This window comes from Ornithodoros turicata, chromosome 3, assembly GCF_037126465.1.
Source record: "Ornithodoros turicata isolate Travis chromosome 3, ASM3712646v1, whole genome shotgun sequence".
NCBI lineage: Eukaryota > Metazoa > Arthropoda > Arachnida > Ixodida > Argasidae > Ornithodoros > Ornithodoros turicata.
In genome coordinates this window covers 43,844,147-43,859,546 of record NC_088203.1, presented here as the reverse complement: position 1 = coordinate 43,859,546, position 15,400 = coordinate 43,844,147, and the positions used below count along the sequence as shown (strand labels likewise).

Genomic DNA, 15,400 nt, shown 5'->3' with positions numbered 1-15,400 from the left:
CTTTGTGCAGAAGTAGGTGTGTACGCGAAGCCTGACCCATGTGCAGGACACGGTTGGAAAGAAGAGGATGTTTCCCTTGACTCTACGGTACTACACAGACGATGATCTTGACTTCTCCATGCAGAGCCCTGACAAACGAGATGTAGTGGCGGCATACGTCGAAGGAAAAAAGGCGCATCGTGCGAAACGATACATGACAAGAACTATAAGAGAGACGTACAACATTTTCCGGGAGACTCACCCGGAGGCAACTGTGGGGCCCTCCAAGTTCTACTCCCTGCGACCGAAATGGGTGAAGTGCACCCCTTACAGAGAAGACTGCCTCTGCGTTCATTGTGCCAACTTTACACTGTGCCTGACCGCAATCACCAACGCTTCCGGCGTTTCCTTCACTGCAGATACCGCGAAAGCGTTCTTTCTGTGCAAAGTACCATCAGAAAGATGCGTCCTCCGCCAGTGCAAAAAATGTTGTGACAAGCGCGGGTTGACGCTGTGCGATCTGCAAATAGATGAGGACGACGATGTCACATTTACAACCTGGGAAAAGGGGGATCTTGTCAAGAGGGACCTTCCTGCTCCTGCATTCCTAAGGGAAGTCACAGACGTCATTCTGAGATACATCCCCCACGAGTATATACGTGCAACACAAAGAAGTGCGATATTTGCAGCAAAGTCGTCCCTCGCGAGACGATCGGCAGTGTTCCTTTTTGACTTTGCCGAGAACGGGAGTGTTGTAATCCCACGTGCTGTTCAGGGATACCACTGGCGCAATGAGCAAGTTTCAGTCTTCACGTGCGTGGTGACTACATTCAAGCACACCTACAGCTTTGCTGTAATCAGCGATGATACGAGCCACGACTCCTCCCACGCTCTTGCGGCGCTAGGTTTGGTCGAGGACTGGCTTGATGACAATGTGCCTCTCCTCACGGAAGCAATATTTATCTCAGATGGAGCGGCCAGCCATTCCAAAAATCGATACCAGTTTTTTGCACAGAAAACCCACGTTACGAAGTGGATGTTCTCTGGGACTGGCCACGGCAAGGGCGCTGCCGATGGCATTGGCGGCCTCGTGAAACACCTCGCCTCTGTGTACAACTTGCGATCGCCTTCAACGGACATCATAAATTCCGCGACCACAATGGTCTCTAAACTGAGTACTAGAATTGAAAAGACGAAGTTTCTTCACTCGGACAGCTCGAAGCTAGAGGTGTTCCACGCCGCGAAGAAGGAGGAGTGGGCCACACTGCGACCAGTACCTGGAATCCAATCTTCCCACCTGTGGTCAAAGGAGGTGAACGCGAGTGGTCAAGCCGTTTCGAAGATGTCAAGAACTGCTTCATAGTATAGACTGTACTAAGCCTGTACTGTACTGTAAGCAGGGTGTCGAACCGAACCCGAACCCGAACCGTTATTTTTGCCGGAACCGAACCCGAACCGGAACCGAAATCATCATGACACTGTTGAACCCGAACCGGAGCAGAACCGGAAAAAATAATAGCGGTAACCGGTTCGCAACGTAACGGTTCGGACGGAAAAGAAGTCAGTATAAAAGTGCAAGTGCCTCTCAATCCCCGAACGAGGACACAGTGTACTCCATGACACTGATTTCATCTAGTAATCAAACGAGGATGCATATGGCGAATTCGGCTGATCATTTCATGGCAGCACGGTCTAGCACTCGGAAATTGCTAGGTTGCCGCCCGAGCTGGATCACGTGATCGTTGGCACCAGAACATGAGTGCCAGGAATCTAGCGGTTTTAGTCCATTGAATCACGCTAGAGTCATCACGGTCGCCCGTGTTTGGGTTGCGTCGTCTGCTAAACCTCGTGAACTTCGACGTGCGGGCCGATTAGGGCACTCGCCACCGTTGCATTGCGGATGTCACGACACCGGATATATTTTGGCAACCCTCAGTCGTTCCGAGACAGGCGAAAAAAGTGCTAGCTGGCAAATTCCGAGCGCTCAGAAAGCGCTACGCGAACATGCGAGATTGCTTCGCTTTAAACCAAACGAACATGACTGCTTGGGATATGGCAGAACAGGTTGCCCCGGAATGACCACCCGAATTCGTAGATAGTAAGTATGCTTTCAGCGTCTTGTTCAACACTTTGAAGCGCAATTGCTCTTGGAGCACCGCGGCTGGCGCCCCATGCACGCGCTGCGGCGTCTGCTCCTAAAGAGGAGGCGCCAAGCAGACGTTTGTCAAACGCTGGGTCTTCAAGCAAACGACGCGGCCGTCCTCTGCTCTGTATGTTTTGAAAGGTGAGTAGCCTGCCAACGAGTGATGATGATGATGATGATTGGAGTTTTAATGGCGCATTAACTACATCTGCCAACGAGTGAAGCAGGAAATGATCAGACCAGTTGCGTAGCTCTATATAGGACTAATACGTGATCAAGCGAGCGGCCAACATTTCGCTTCACATGTGAGCAGTAAAAATTAAAAAAAGTCAGAAATGTAAGAAATGGAGAAGAAGCATACGCGGAACGGTGCCTGTATGATTGTTCATACATACTGGCAGTGCAATTGTGTTGTGCATTAACTGCTACACTTCTGTGAACCCGGACAGAGCACTGCTGGCAGACTTATTTTCGACATGCTTCAGTTCCGTTTCAGGTCGATTCAGTCTGCGAACTTAAAGCAATTATGGCGAGATAACGTGTGTTTAATACGCGTCTTTCCGTCATAGGCTTGGATATGGGCCGCAAGAGAAAGAATCCAGTACGGAGATACTTTACCTACAACGCCGCTGCCGACGTGTCACGATGCAACGTTGCAACATGCAATGTAGACATGAAAGGTCAACACGCTGCCAATCTTCAACGCCACTTAGAGCGACACCATCATGAGATCTATAAAGAGATCTGTACACAGTCAGCAGCACTGGACGCCGGAGCAGGAGGGTCACAGGAACTGAAGCGCCCCCGAGTATCCATGCAGCAAAAGCTTACATCTATGGTACCTTCTAGCGTAGCCGAAGTTGACATAACTCAAGAGGAGATCTTGAGAGCTTGTGTGGAGCTTTGTACAGTTAACGGAAGACCATTTGCCTTAATGGAAGATTCAGGATTCCGCAGACTCCTCGATCCTCTGCTGCACGGCACTCGCTCAAAAATGACCATAAACGCCGAAAACATCCGGACGGAAGTCGCTAAGCGTGCAGATGACATGCGTGAAGAAATCAGGCGGGAGGTTAAGGGCATGATGGTGCCGCTAAAAGCAGATTGCGTTACTCGTATGGACAGATCTATACTAGGTATAAACATCCAGTACGTATCAGATGGAAAAATCATTCTCCGGACTCTTGCCATGAGAGAACTGAAGGAGAAGCATACAGCGTATATCTGCGTTCTGTGTTGCTTGAAGTCTTGGCCACGTATGACATCGAGCTGGCGCAGCTATACAGCATCACGACTGACAACGGTGCGAACCTGGTGAAGTCTGTGAAGATGTTGACAGAAGAGACAGAGGCGCAATCTGATAGCGACGATGAAAGTAATACCCAACCGGAACATGAAGACGTCAACGATAGTTCATTTAACATTGATTCCACTGAATCCTGGCCTGTGGTCCTCAAAGGAGTGCGGTGTGCTGCGCACACCCTGCAGCTCGCAGTAGACGACGCCATGAAAAAAGCATCGGTTAAGGGAACTATTGCGAGGGCCCGTGAAGTCTGCAAGAAGCTGCGATGTCCTACAGTCATGATGATGATTAAAAAGCTACGTCTAAGAAAACCCATACTGGACTGCCCAACACGCTGGCTTTCTACATATGACATGCTACAAAGACTGATGGATCTTCGCAGCTTTTGTGTGGACATGGCTTCCACGAACCGCGAGGTCTTTCTGACCACAGATGAGTGGGGAAGAATAGACGGAATTATCAAGGGTCTTCATCCAGCTAAGAAAACGACACTCACACTACAGTCGGAACAGCTAACGTTTGGGGACTTCTACGGTGCGTGGATGAGGTGCATCATAGAAACAAGCAAATTGAACTCTCCATTTTCCCGTTGCCTCTCAGAGGCATTCAAAGCACGAGAAGTCCTATTACTCGAGAATGATGCTTTCAGAGCCGGCATTTTTCTTGACCCGAGATACAACGTACTGCTTTCCGATGATGACAAACGAAAAGCTCGTGCGCATTTGAGCAGCACGTGGGCAAGCATCAGCCTTCTCAGTCGGAGGATGGACAGTTTGGAGTACCAGGAAAGTGCCGAATCCTCTCGAGACAGCGACGATGATCTCGACGTTCTACTGAAAGAACGCGAAAAAACAAGAGTTTTCGAAGAGTCAAACAAAAAGAGAGCGACAAAATCAATATCAGCAATGTTGGACGAGTTCGAAAAACAGAAAAGACTAAAGAAAGACGCAGATATCCTCAACTACTGGGAAGAACAACGAATCCAACACCACGAACTTTACCAACTTGCAAAAGTTGTTTTGGCGTGTCCGGCAACACAAGTGAGCGTAGAGAGGACTTTCTCCGGACTAAAATTCATTCTTTCACCACAGAGAGCCAACATGTCAGAAGCCACAGTTGACAACGTCATTCTCCTTCGTGCAAACCATGACCGAAAATGATGAGCACAAATGTACGGTGCAAAAGTTTTCCTGCATGCGCGATAGCGCTTTGCTTTGCCGGTTCAATCTATTCTATACCTGTAGACCATTCCAGGAGCAGTTACGTTGTAGCAATTGGATCCAAGTTAGTTACTGGACATAAATTGGAAATAAATTGACATTGGAAGTAAAATAATAAAGTATCTTCTGATTTGACAATTTCAGCCTTTTCAAACGCACCCACGCCGGCTCAGTACCGTCGTCGATGTAAAATGCTGTCAATCTTATTTAGCTTCCTCTGGGTATGCTGCTACCACTGTGCGTGTGAAAACAGCGATTTTGGGAACAGACAGTAGCAGGATTACACCGCTTCATCAGCGTGGACGCTATTTGCAAGCGTTCATTTCTTCTTTCTCTCAATAAAGGGAGTACATGGCCACTAAAAACGTTAATGCAGACAACAGCAGTAATCTATTAGTCACGCATTTCCTGATAAACGCAGTTTTATCGGACATGCGAAACTGAAGCGTTGAACCGGTTCGCGAACCGGTTCAGGGCTACGAACCGGTTCACAAACCGGTTCGATTTTTGGCGCGGCCGAACCGGAACTGAACCGGAACGAAATCCGAGCAACGCGAACCCGAACCCGAACCGTACCCATATTTTTTGCGGTTCGACACCCTGACTGTAAGCATTACGAGGCTCTACTGTGTGCTGTTCGAGCTACAAGGGAAATTCCCATCGCCTGCTTTATTGTTTTTCGCCTTCGGCGCCATGGAGAATCAACGGTGCCCTTATCAGTAAAGCCACAGTCAGTGTAAATAAATACAGTAAATGATTCACGTAAATTGCTTGAATTAACTCCACTAAATAAATAAACACCACTCCAATAAACACCACTTGGCGACTGTTTTCTCTGGCACGCACGTAAGGCTCACGACCATATAGCATCCTCGCTTTCATCACATTTTACGACATATACTTGTTGAGAAGTGCTGAGAGGTAGTGCAGCAACCGTTTTCGTGTCCTTCTACGGTTTATATACTGCTCACCGTTACATTACTGGCAGAAGAGGGCAGAAAATAGGCAAACTTTTTTCGTCTTTTTCATACGTTGTGCCTCAGTGTTAGAAAACATTGTACAAATGAGGGGTACGCTAACGTACAGAGCACACGTTCACCCTTCACAGCATCCGTACACCGCAAACAGGCATAAAGTCTGCTTGCGGCATACCGAGAAGTACATGATTCCATGGTAAACTGATATTGGCGTTATCTGCCCGGGTCTCCAACTTTGACGCGTTGTAGTTTTCGTTGTGCCACGAAAAAACTCTCCATTTCTCGTTTACGGGGAGAATATATATCCTTCTAGACATGTGCCAAGTTTGAAGAAAACCGAGACTGGGATTTTTGAGATACAAGCGTCCAAATATCGCTTTTTTTCGAGAGTGACCCCTATTTGACGTCCCCGTACGGAAGAGCAACTTTGTTCAGAGCTGCAAATTTGCTACCAAATTGTAGCCCAAGCTTTGCTCTACGCAGTGGTATGCGGCATATCTCTCTAACTTGTATACGATGGGCGCAGCGCAGCGAGGAATGTGAATAAATTCTGCCTTAAAGAGCAAGTTTGGCCATTTTTGACTAAAAATCAAAAAAATGTTTTCATGTTTTGTTTACGCCTTCCGAGAGGTCGCACACCTGTCGTAATCCACAAAAAATTTCAATGCTTTGTACGCTTCCTTTGGCGAGTTATAAAATCCCAAAAATGCTTCATCTGAAAACTCTTTTCCCGGGTCATTTTCTTTCCGAATTTTTTACTCGCGAGTGCAAACACTTAGAGCCAAAATATTTGTCATTTCATTCCTGCCGGGGGCTGGGCTACAACATATATTTTTTTTCAGAAAAATCGACGGTGGTCGCCGGCGGTGGTCACCGCCTTGCCTGAGTTGAAATGGAATCACCCAGCTGAGCTTTCTTGAAAAAACACATCCAAATCGAGGAATTCAATTCAGATCCCAAAAACCTCACAGCACACACCACAAAAGATGAAGAGGCGGCTAGACTTCACGGGACCGAAACCCTCAGTGCCAAAACGAGCGAAGACAGAGGTACTGTTAACTAATAAAATGCATTGTATGTTAATAAGATAGCACAGAGGCAGGCAATGTTCTGGACAAAATCCACTGAAGATGAAACCTGAACTTGGGTGATCATGGAGGGATGAAATACGAAGTGAGCCGACGTTAAAAAATGAGCATGCAAAGGGTGATGGACAGACATGCACAAGCTCATGCTTTTGTATGTTTATCCCTCGTCATTTGTGTGCTTCTTTTTAATGTGGACCTTATTCTTATTGTACAGGAATCCTCAAAGGAAGTGTCATCATATGACAGCCCTACGCTGCCATCTACGCCAGGACAACGCGAGACTGATCACAGCTATCTGCACTCCTTCCCACACAAGTTGGGACAAAAGACGCGGAACACGCGAGCAGCGTACTTTTTCGTCGGTGCGACACCCTAGTGGATGGCGGAAGCAGCTGAGTTCACTGTTTCGGATAGTAGGAAGGGGGTGCCATTAGCGACACACAGCGGTGGCTTCTACTTTCCAGGCACACCCAAGCGACACAGGGACGACAGCTACAGCGCACCCTTCCACTCCTCCGAAATAGTAAACTCATCCGCTTCGGCCATCTACTAGGGTGTCCCACTGAAGAAAAAGTATGCCGCTCGCGTGTTCCGTAAACTTTTCTCCCAACCTGTACAAGTCCCTGTATGTACGCCCTAGTCACCTATTGTTCCAGTTTCGTCCAGTTGAAGATGATGCCGTCGCTAAATCGTTGACTCCCCAATTTTAAATGTCAATTTATGTTAACTTTTCTTAGTCCCAGTAATTTATCCTGCCAATTAAATGTAACAAACTTTCTCTTCCTAACCCTTATATGGCTACAGAGCCTCTCGTTACTTTCAGCACATAAAGAATTCATAGCATGACAACAATGAAGCAGAAGTCTTATTCTTGTGCTCTCACATGCAATTGCGTGCTCGTACTCATTGACGATTGAAATTCTTCAATGAGTGCGAGCATGCAATTTAAAAGATGCAATTTTTGGGGATGTTTTTTATATATTTTGTTGTTGTATCAAAACAGGAAATCAAGTGAGCCCACATTGAAAAGCTTCATGAGCTGCAAGATGCTGAAGGTCTGCGTGCTGCTAACAAGCTGAAGAAAGCTCACATTGACTATCAGCGACAGATAATGAAAGTGAGGTTAGCGACACAGACTTTCAGTTCAGCAGTCAGCAAAGCATTGAAGTTCGCCCAACAGCTCGGCTTAAAAGATTTCCAAGACTGCGATGGAACTGCCAAGTTCATTGCCGATGTGGACAGGTATAGAGTTCACTATAATATCAGAAACTGTAACTTACGAAAACTTTTGCAGAGCCTTTGACCTCCTCAACTCACATAGTCCACGAGCCCAAAATTTCAAGGCTCCCCTCCGCAAAGTGTCCTTCTCCTCTCTAAAGGCAACCATGCTTGCAATGTCTAGAAAGCTCATTGATTGATTGATTGATTGATTATGTGTTTAATGGCTCATGTCACTTGTTTTGCCGTCGGGGAAACTTGCAGTCTTGGATGGGAGGCGGATGTCCGTCTTAAGCCTGGCATTTTCATTGAAAAGTGTCGCTGAACTTGCAGAGATGCTCTTTGACCGAGATGCCTGCAGGTAAGTTTTTCATCTAAGGCATACATGAAAGCAGCAAAAGAAAATTTGCATCTGGTGTGAAGTCTGCCAAGCGTGAGATACCACTCACAGGCAAGCCTGAGCCATTGTTTAGGCTTGCCTATCGTGGCATTTATCCACTAGCTAGCCTGCATCTATGCCATTCTGTAAGATATCTAGCACGGTTACACGTATACCTTACCTCCCAATGCAAGGTACATCTGCACCTACAGTCTGAGTCAAGATCACTTGGAGCTCCTATTCAGCTGCATCCGTCAACGTAGAGGATGGAATAACAACCCATCCTCTGTGCAGTTTCGCTACGCTTATAGAGCCATCCTTATGCATGCTGAAGTTAGGGTCTCAGGAGCTTGCAATGTTCTGCCCAGCCTTGAAGGTGACACCTTACTGCGACACCAGGGAAATCTGTCTAGACAGAGAGAAGAAGATCAGTCATTCGACGACACAGATGAGGGTACCTTCCAGCAAGACGAGGACATCAATTCCATGTTCTCACTGAGCAGCATCACAACAGAAGTTGTGCTCTACATTGGTGGTTACGTGGTGCGCAAAATCTCAACCAACATCACATGCTCAGAGTGCTTAGACGTCCTGGTTAAGCAGGACATTACAAGCCTCCTGATTTATATCCGTAACAATGGTGGCTTGATCATGCCATCCAAGTTTGTCACATCTACCCTGGAGTGCTCAGAATGTGTTTTCAGAATGCATTCTTCTCAACCACAGAGAGTGATCTTGCAATTCTTGGTGCTAAAGAGCTTCAATGAGTTTGCTCACAAGCATGAGAATATACTACTGGACCTTGAACATTACAAAGAAGAGCCACAACACATACTGACACTTGTCAGGGTCACTATCAGGAAGTACTTACAGCTAAGGATGTACGAACTTTCACGAAGGCTAACCGAAAGGTCACAAAAGGCTTACATGAGGTGCAGGCTCACCAAACAAGTGTTATTCCTCAACCAGTAGTAAACCCCAGCAGCAGAACATTTTACCGGTGCGCAGAGAGCCACTGAAGTTCTATTTGCACACACTATGTATATATTGCTTGTTGTTCGAATACATCATTAAGTCGCTTTACTGTGCATGACCCCTAATTTTCTATCTCAAACAGCCTCATGTGTTACTTTCGAACACAGAAATCTTAAGGGAGAGATTATGATGAAAGATTAGAGCTTATGATTTCTATGCTTCCGAACCATAATCAATGCTGTGTAGCTGCCAGTGGCTATGAGAGCTACCAGTGGCGTAGCGAGAGGGGGTTGGCGGGTTGAAGCCCCTCACGAAACCTTAGCTTTCATAGTGCATTTGGGAGAAGGAAACGAGGGCGAAATCTCCTGAAATCTCGTTGAAGTCCTTTGCTCTCCTCCGATCCTCCTTCCCGACGTTTCTTCTAGCCTCTCTCCCTTAAGATTTCTAGGCAGCGGGCAGATGTGCGTGACCTCACGCTAGGACGGTGCCGGTAGAACAGGCTGGCAGGCGCAGTGGCGCGCGCCAGCAGAGGCACGTCGTTGTCATCGTCGTCCACGGGCCGCCACATCACTCTCCCCCTCAGACGCGGAGCGGTGCATGCGGTTGAGGTTCGCGTCGATACCATGAAGAGGAGAATGATGACGGCTCGTAGAAGGTGGACGACTGGGCACACGGCTTGTGCTTGTGGCTGTTGATGCAGCAGCAGTGGGATGGGGGGAACAAGAGCGCTGCGATCCGGGCGAGTTCGAGTGATGGGATGTGAATGCCGATTGGTTGAGTGGTTGGGTGCTTGAGTGGTTGCTGATTGTGTTGAGTGTCTGCTGAGTGCGTTGAGCCCTTGTTGAGTGCGCTGAGTACTTGCTGAGTGATTGCTGCCGAGCGTTGATTGTTGCTGAGTGAGTGCGTTGCTGAGTGGGCGACAGTACCGCGACCGGTACGATAGCGTGAATGTCGGTTGCCGCCAGAGAAGTGAACGGAAGGACCATCATGAAGCAGGTGGAGGCCGGAAAGTCAGCTTACTGTGGTCTCCCTGAGGGTCCCCGGTGGAACAGTGGTCCCGGCTCGCCTTGCCTGCTAGAGGGTGGTTCGCTGCTTGTTTGCCGAAAAATTTCGGATGTTGCATGGCCGAATTACGCCGAACATGGTGTTCGTTGTTCAGGTCACCAAATGTAGAGGCGGTGGTATTGAGTCCTAACCGGCGATCATGGAATGTCCCAGCGGGCAGATGTGCGTGGCCTCACGCTAGGACGGTGCCGGTAGAACTGGCTGGCAGGCGCAGTGGCGCGCGCCAACAGAGGCACGTCGTTGTCATCGTCGTCCACGGGCCGCCACATCACTCTCCCCCTCAGACGCGGAGCGGTGCATGCGGTTGAGGTTCGCGTCGATACCATGAAGAGGAGAATGATGACGGCTCGTAGAAGGTGGACGACTGGGCACACGGCTTGTGCTTGTGGCTGTTGATGCAGCAGCAGTGGGATGGGGGGAACAAGAGCGCTGCGATCCGGGCGAGTTCGAGTGATGGGATGTGAATGCCGATTGGTTGAGTGGTTGGGTCCTTGAGTGGTTGCTGATTGTGTTGAGTGTCTGCTGAGTGCGTTGAGCCCTTGTTGAGTGCGCTGAGTGCTTGCTGAGTGATTGCTGCCGAGCGTTGATTGTTGCTGAGTGAGTGCGTTGCTGAGTGGGCGACAGTACCGCGACTGGTACGATAGCGTGAATGTCGGTTGCCGCCAGAGAAGTGAAGGGAAGGACCATCATGAAGCAGGTGGAGGCCGGAAAGTCAGCTTACTGTGGTCTCCCTGAGGGTCCCCGGTGGAACAGTGGTCCCTGCTCGCCTTGCCTGCCAGAGGGTGGTTCGCTGCTTGTTTGCCCAAAAATTTAGGATGTTGCACGGCCGAATTACGCCGAACATGGTGTTCGTTGTTCAGGTCACCGAATGTAGAGGCGGTGGTGTTGAGTCCTAACCGGCGATCATGGAATGTCCCAGCGGGCAGATGTGCGTGGCCTCACGCTAGGACGGTGCCGGTAGAACTGGCTGGCAGGCGCAGTGGCGCGCTACAGCAGAGGCACGTCGTTGTCATCGTCGTCCACGGGCCGCCACATAGTGTTTGCTTTGCCAGCAAGTGATTTGATCATATAAATGCTTTGGTTCACACCTTATTTTCCAACACTCGGGCAACATTTAGTGACTTTGTTGATGATGATAACTGGAGGCTTTTGGCGCAAAAGCGACTTTAGTGACTTTGTGATTTTTTCAGGTCATGTATGCTTGTACTGCAGAGGGCCTAGAATCTGCAAAAGCCCATCTGCACTCCCTCTCTCACCAGGCCTTTGTGGCACGTGTGCAGGACTTCCTACGCAGAAAAGAAGAATGGGATGTAGTTCCGTATCGGGACCACTGGCTTTTTTAAACAAAAAAAACAAAAAAAATGCTTTTACCTGAAAGAACAAAAAATAAGGAGCAAAATACGCCCAAAATCACAGTATATTGTCCCGTGAAACATATGAAAATTAATTTTTATCGCCAATTTGCTCAAGATAGTCCGCCATCTTTGATGAGGAGGCAGAAGAACCGGAACTGCCCAACCGGAAGCGCGACACCGCCCTCTTCAGTGCAGAGAGCACAATATAACATGACACGCAAGAATAGAGCGCACACGCGAGAGAACGCAGACAAGAGAAACGCGCTTCTCTACTTTCGCACTATGACGAACCTCATGAAGTTTGGTGTTTTCATGCAAACCAAGGAGAGCTCCCTACACTGGCTCCTCGAGCACGGAATTGTCCCGAGGACGAGGAAATGCCCCTGTTGCGGTGCCGTCCTCACGATACAGGTAACGGAAAATTAAATCGGCAGATTCAGGTGTCGCAAAAACCACGGGGAAAATGGGCCTTTTCTGTTGTTTTTGTCTATTTGCTTTCAAACCAACTGGTTTCGTTCTTGAACAAAAATAAACGGCTGGCAGTGTTGCGCGCGTGGCGGAGTTCTTTCTCTCTAGCTCGTGCTGCACAGTCAGTGAACGGAACTCGGTCGGAGCCGTCGTCTAACACGGGCTATGGGCCCAGAAGTCGCCTCAACCTGAATCAACGTCGTAGCGACGAACCTGGCATTAGCGATCAGGTCAGACGTACATTGCGATGGCTGACGAAGCTTTCAAGGCTAGCCATATTGACAAGCTACAAGGGTGTAACTACCCGACCTGGAGGTTTAAGGTGAGCTATTTAAAAACGAAGGGATTGTGGACTGTTATCGAAGAAACTCCACCGGCCGCAGCGGAACTGCAACTCCGAAGAACTTGGGACAAGAACGATCAAGAAGCCCTCAACATCGAAACGGTACATGGATGATAGGGTACATACCAAACGGTACCATGGATGATAATCTCATATCTGTGTCCAAGTTGACCGACAAGGGCATGGATGTAAACTTCACAGGACGAGACTGTACAGTGTACCAAAACGGCAACTTCGTTTTTGGAGGAGAGAAGATTGCAGGAGTTTACAACTTGCTAGCACGTGTTCTCCCACCAGGAGAACAGGCACACAAAGCAGCTGATGATACAGGTCCCGGATGGCACCAACGCATGGGACATTTGGCCTACGACACTCTGACCTTGATGTCACGCAAAGAAATCGTCCGAGGACTCTCCGATTTACGTCAACTGCAACATAACCCCTGTGAACTCTGCGTGCTGGGAAAACAGACTAGACAGCCCTTTAAATCGTCCGACCACACCCCAAGGAAGAGGGTTAATGAACTACTTCATATGGACTTGTGCGGACCTTTTCCGCCATCACTTAGAGGCAGCAGGTATATGCTGGTCATTGTAGATGATGGCAGCCGAAGAGTCACGGTCTATTTTCTCAAAAACAAGTACGAGACACCTTCCATGGTGGCCGCTGCCATAGAACAAATGGAAACTCAGACCGGTGAGAGAGTCCGGAGGATCCGCACCGATAACGGAGGGGAATTCGTAGGGACCTGGTTGGATGAATTTCTCAAAAGTAAGGGCATTGTACATGAAAAAACCGTTCCCTATTCTCCCGCTCAAAATGGCGTTGTTGAACGCATGCATCGGACACTTGTCGACACCGCACGAGTCCTACTTCTCGATGCCCAGTTACCTGACGAGTTCTGGGCATAAGCGGTAAATACTGCGGCACACGTGCGAAACAGGTGTAGCGCGAAGATTCTCCAAGGAGCAGTCCCGGAACAGGTTTACACCGGCCGAAAGCCAACAGTAGCCTATTTTAAGGTGTTTGGATGCAAAGCATACGCATGGATCCCACCGCAGCAGAGAAGCAAATTGCAGACGAAGGGCCGGCAAAGTATATTTATCGGTTACTGTACCGATCGAAAGGGATACCGACTCTACGACCCACAGGAGAGGAAAGTCTTTATTACCCGGGACGCATATTTCTTCACAGCAGGGGCGCCAAATTGCTGCAAGGCGGCATCAACAACCACAGAGCTACATCAGGTGACTTCGCCATCTTTTATAATTCGAACCACAACGATGTTGAAGATAGTGTAAATGATCCGGAGCCACCGTCACTACCAGCAGACGACCCCGACAACAGCCCTGATGTTGACAGCCACGCTGACGCTGTCAGCAGTCCCTCAAGCAGCAGTTCCTCGTCCACAGAAGATAGCCTACCGTTACGTCGAAGCAGTAGACTATCACGCCCGCCCCAGCGCTTACAGGTGGACCCATCACGGAAGAGTTACTGCGAAACTGAGCACCTACAAGACGCTAAATAATGTTCGCCAACTGAGTTACAAGAGCCTTCTACCTACAAGGAAGCGTTAGCCTCTCAGGATTGCACAAAATGGCAAGAGGCGATGAACGATGAATTGCGCTCCCTTCACGACGCGGATACATGGGTGCTAGTCGACAGACAGCCCGGCATGAAAGTTATAAAATCCAAATGGGTATATAGAAATAAAAGGAACGAAAAGGGAGAGATACAGAAATACAAGGCCCGCCTTGTAGCAGTAGGCGCAAGTCAGGTGCAAGGAATCGACTATTACGAAACATTCTCTCCGGTAGTCAAACTCACAAGCCTTCGAATGCTGTTGGCGCTGGCGAACGAGGAAAATATGGTTATGCGTCAGCTAGACGTTAAAACCGCATATCTACACGGAATCCTCGAAGAAGAAGTTTTCATGGAACAGCCACCCGGCACACGTCGGACAAAGTGTGCAAACTACTGAAATCTATCTACGGACTTAAGCAGTCCGGCAGAACATGGTACCAAACGTTGGACAAGACCCTGCAAGGACTGAACTACAAACGACTTGAGTCTGATAGATGTGTGTACGTCCGTCAATCTCCAACTTCGAGAGTTTTGTTAAGTGTCTATGTGGACGATATGGTAATGGCGGCCGACACCGAGGACGCACTAAATGAGGCCATCCACTCACTCAGCCAAAAGATTGACCTAAAAGACCTGGGCGAGCCGAAATTCATTCTAGGCATCGAGGTCAATCATGACAAACACAAACACCAGGTACTCATTCATCAGCAGAAGTACATAAACGAGGTATTGAAGAGATTTGGCATGGAGAACTGTAAACCAGTCAAGACGCCAATTGAAAAACCCCAGACAAAACAAAAAACAAAAAAAAAACGGATGGATATCAAGGGCCTAGTGTCGACTGCAATACAGACAAGGAGCAGGGTGCCATACCATACCAAAATCTCATAAGAAGCCTCATGTACCTAGCACAAGCCACGAGACCAGACATTGCCTTATCGCCATAAATTACCTGAGCCAATTTAACAACAATCACAACGAATCACATTGGAAGATGGCGAAACGTGTGCTCCGTTACCTTTCCGGAACCGGAACCACAGGGATCACCTACTCAGCTTGTGGACTGCCAGTCACTGGTTACACAAGACGCCAGCTGGAACGAGGACGGGACGGGGAAGTCACGATGCCACTATGCCTTCAATCTGTCAAAGGGTGCGGTCAGCAGGAAATCGACCAGGCAACAAGCCGTAGCTCCAAGGTACATATAAATGGTAGCGAAGGCGAGAAAAAATACCAAATCTGTGTTAGCAACCCTGCGCCCTTCATGATACACATGCGAGCGTGGTTGTTGAGGGGCAAACTA

At 48.6% G+C, this 15,400-nt stretch overlaps 1 protein-coding gene and 1 long non-coding RNA gene across 2 annotated transcripts in view; one reads left to right on the top strand and one right to left on the bottom strand.

The window, feature by feature from the left end:
* Positions 1-2,699: 2,699 nt before the first annotated feature.
* LOC135389408 (zinc finger BED domain-containing protein 4-like) lies at positions 2,700-8,128 on the top strand. Its single transcript, XM_064619459.1, has 4 exons — positions 2,700-3,258; positions 3,369-4,465; positions 7,741-7,952; positions 8,005-8,128. The coding sequence occupies exons 1-4, from the start codon at positions 2,700-2,702 to the stop codon at positions 8,126-8,128; spliced, it is 1,992 nt and encodes a 663-aa protein (XP_064475529.1).
* Positions 8,129-8,159: 31 nt separating this feature from the next.
* Positions 8,160-15,400, bottom strand: part of LOC135388448 (uncharacterized) — a 211,458-nt gene continuing 204,217 nt past the window's right edge. The window contains exons 5-7 of the long non-coding RNA XR_010421383.1: positions 9,235-11,633; positions 8,489-8,712; positions 8,160-8,283 (exon numbers count right to left, since the gene is read on the bottom strand). This is a non-coding gene — a long non-coding RNA (uncharacterized LOC135388448). The remainder of the gene's footprint in view (positions 8,284-8,488; positions 8,713-9,234; positions 11,634-15,400) is intronic.

What these genes read in the sequence shown, in the direction of transcription:
- LOC135389408 (XM_064619459.1), top strand. Translation starts at nt 2,700, where the DNA reads ATGGGCCGCAAGAGAAAGAATCCAGTACGGAGATACTTTACCTACAAC. An exon ending in TATGGACAGATCTATACTAG is followed by an intron (nt 3,259 to 3,368) that starts GTATAAACATCC and finishes TGTTGCTTGAAG; the next exon opens with TCTTGGCCACGTATGACATC. An exon ending in TTCATTGCCGATGTGGACAG is followed by an intron (nt 7,953 to 8,004) that starts GTATAGAGTTCA and finishes AAACTTTTGCAG; the next exon opens with AGCCTTTGACCTCCTCAACT.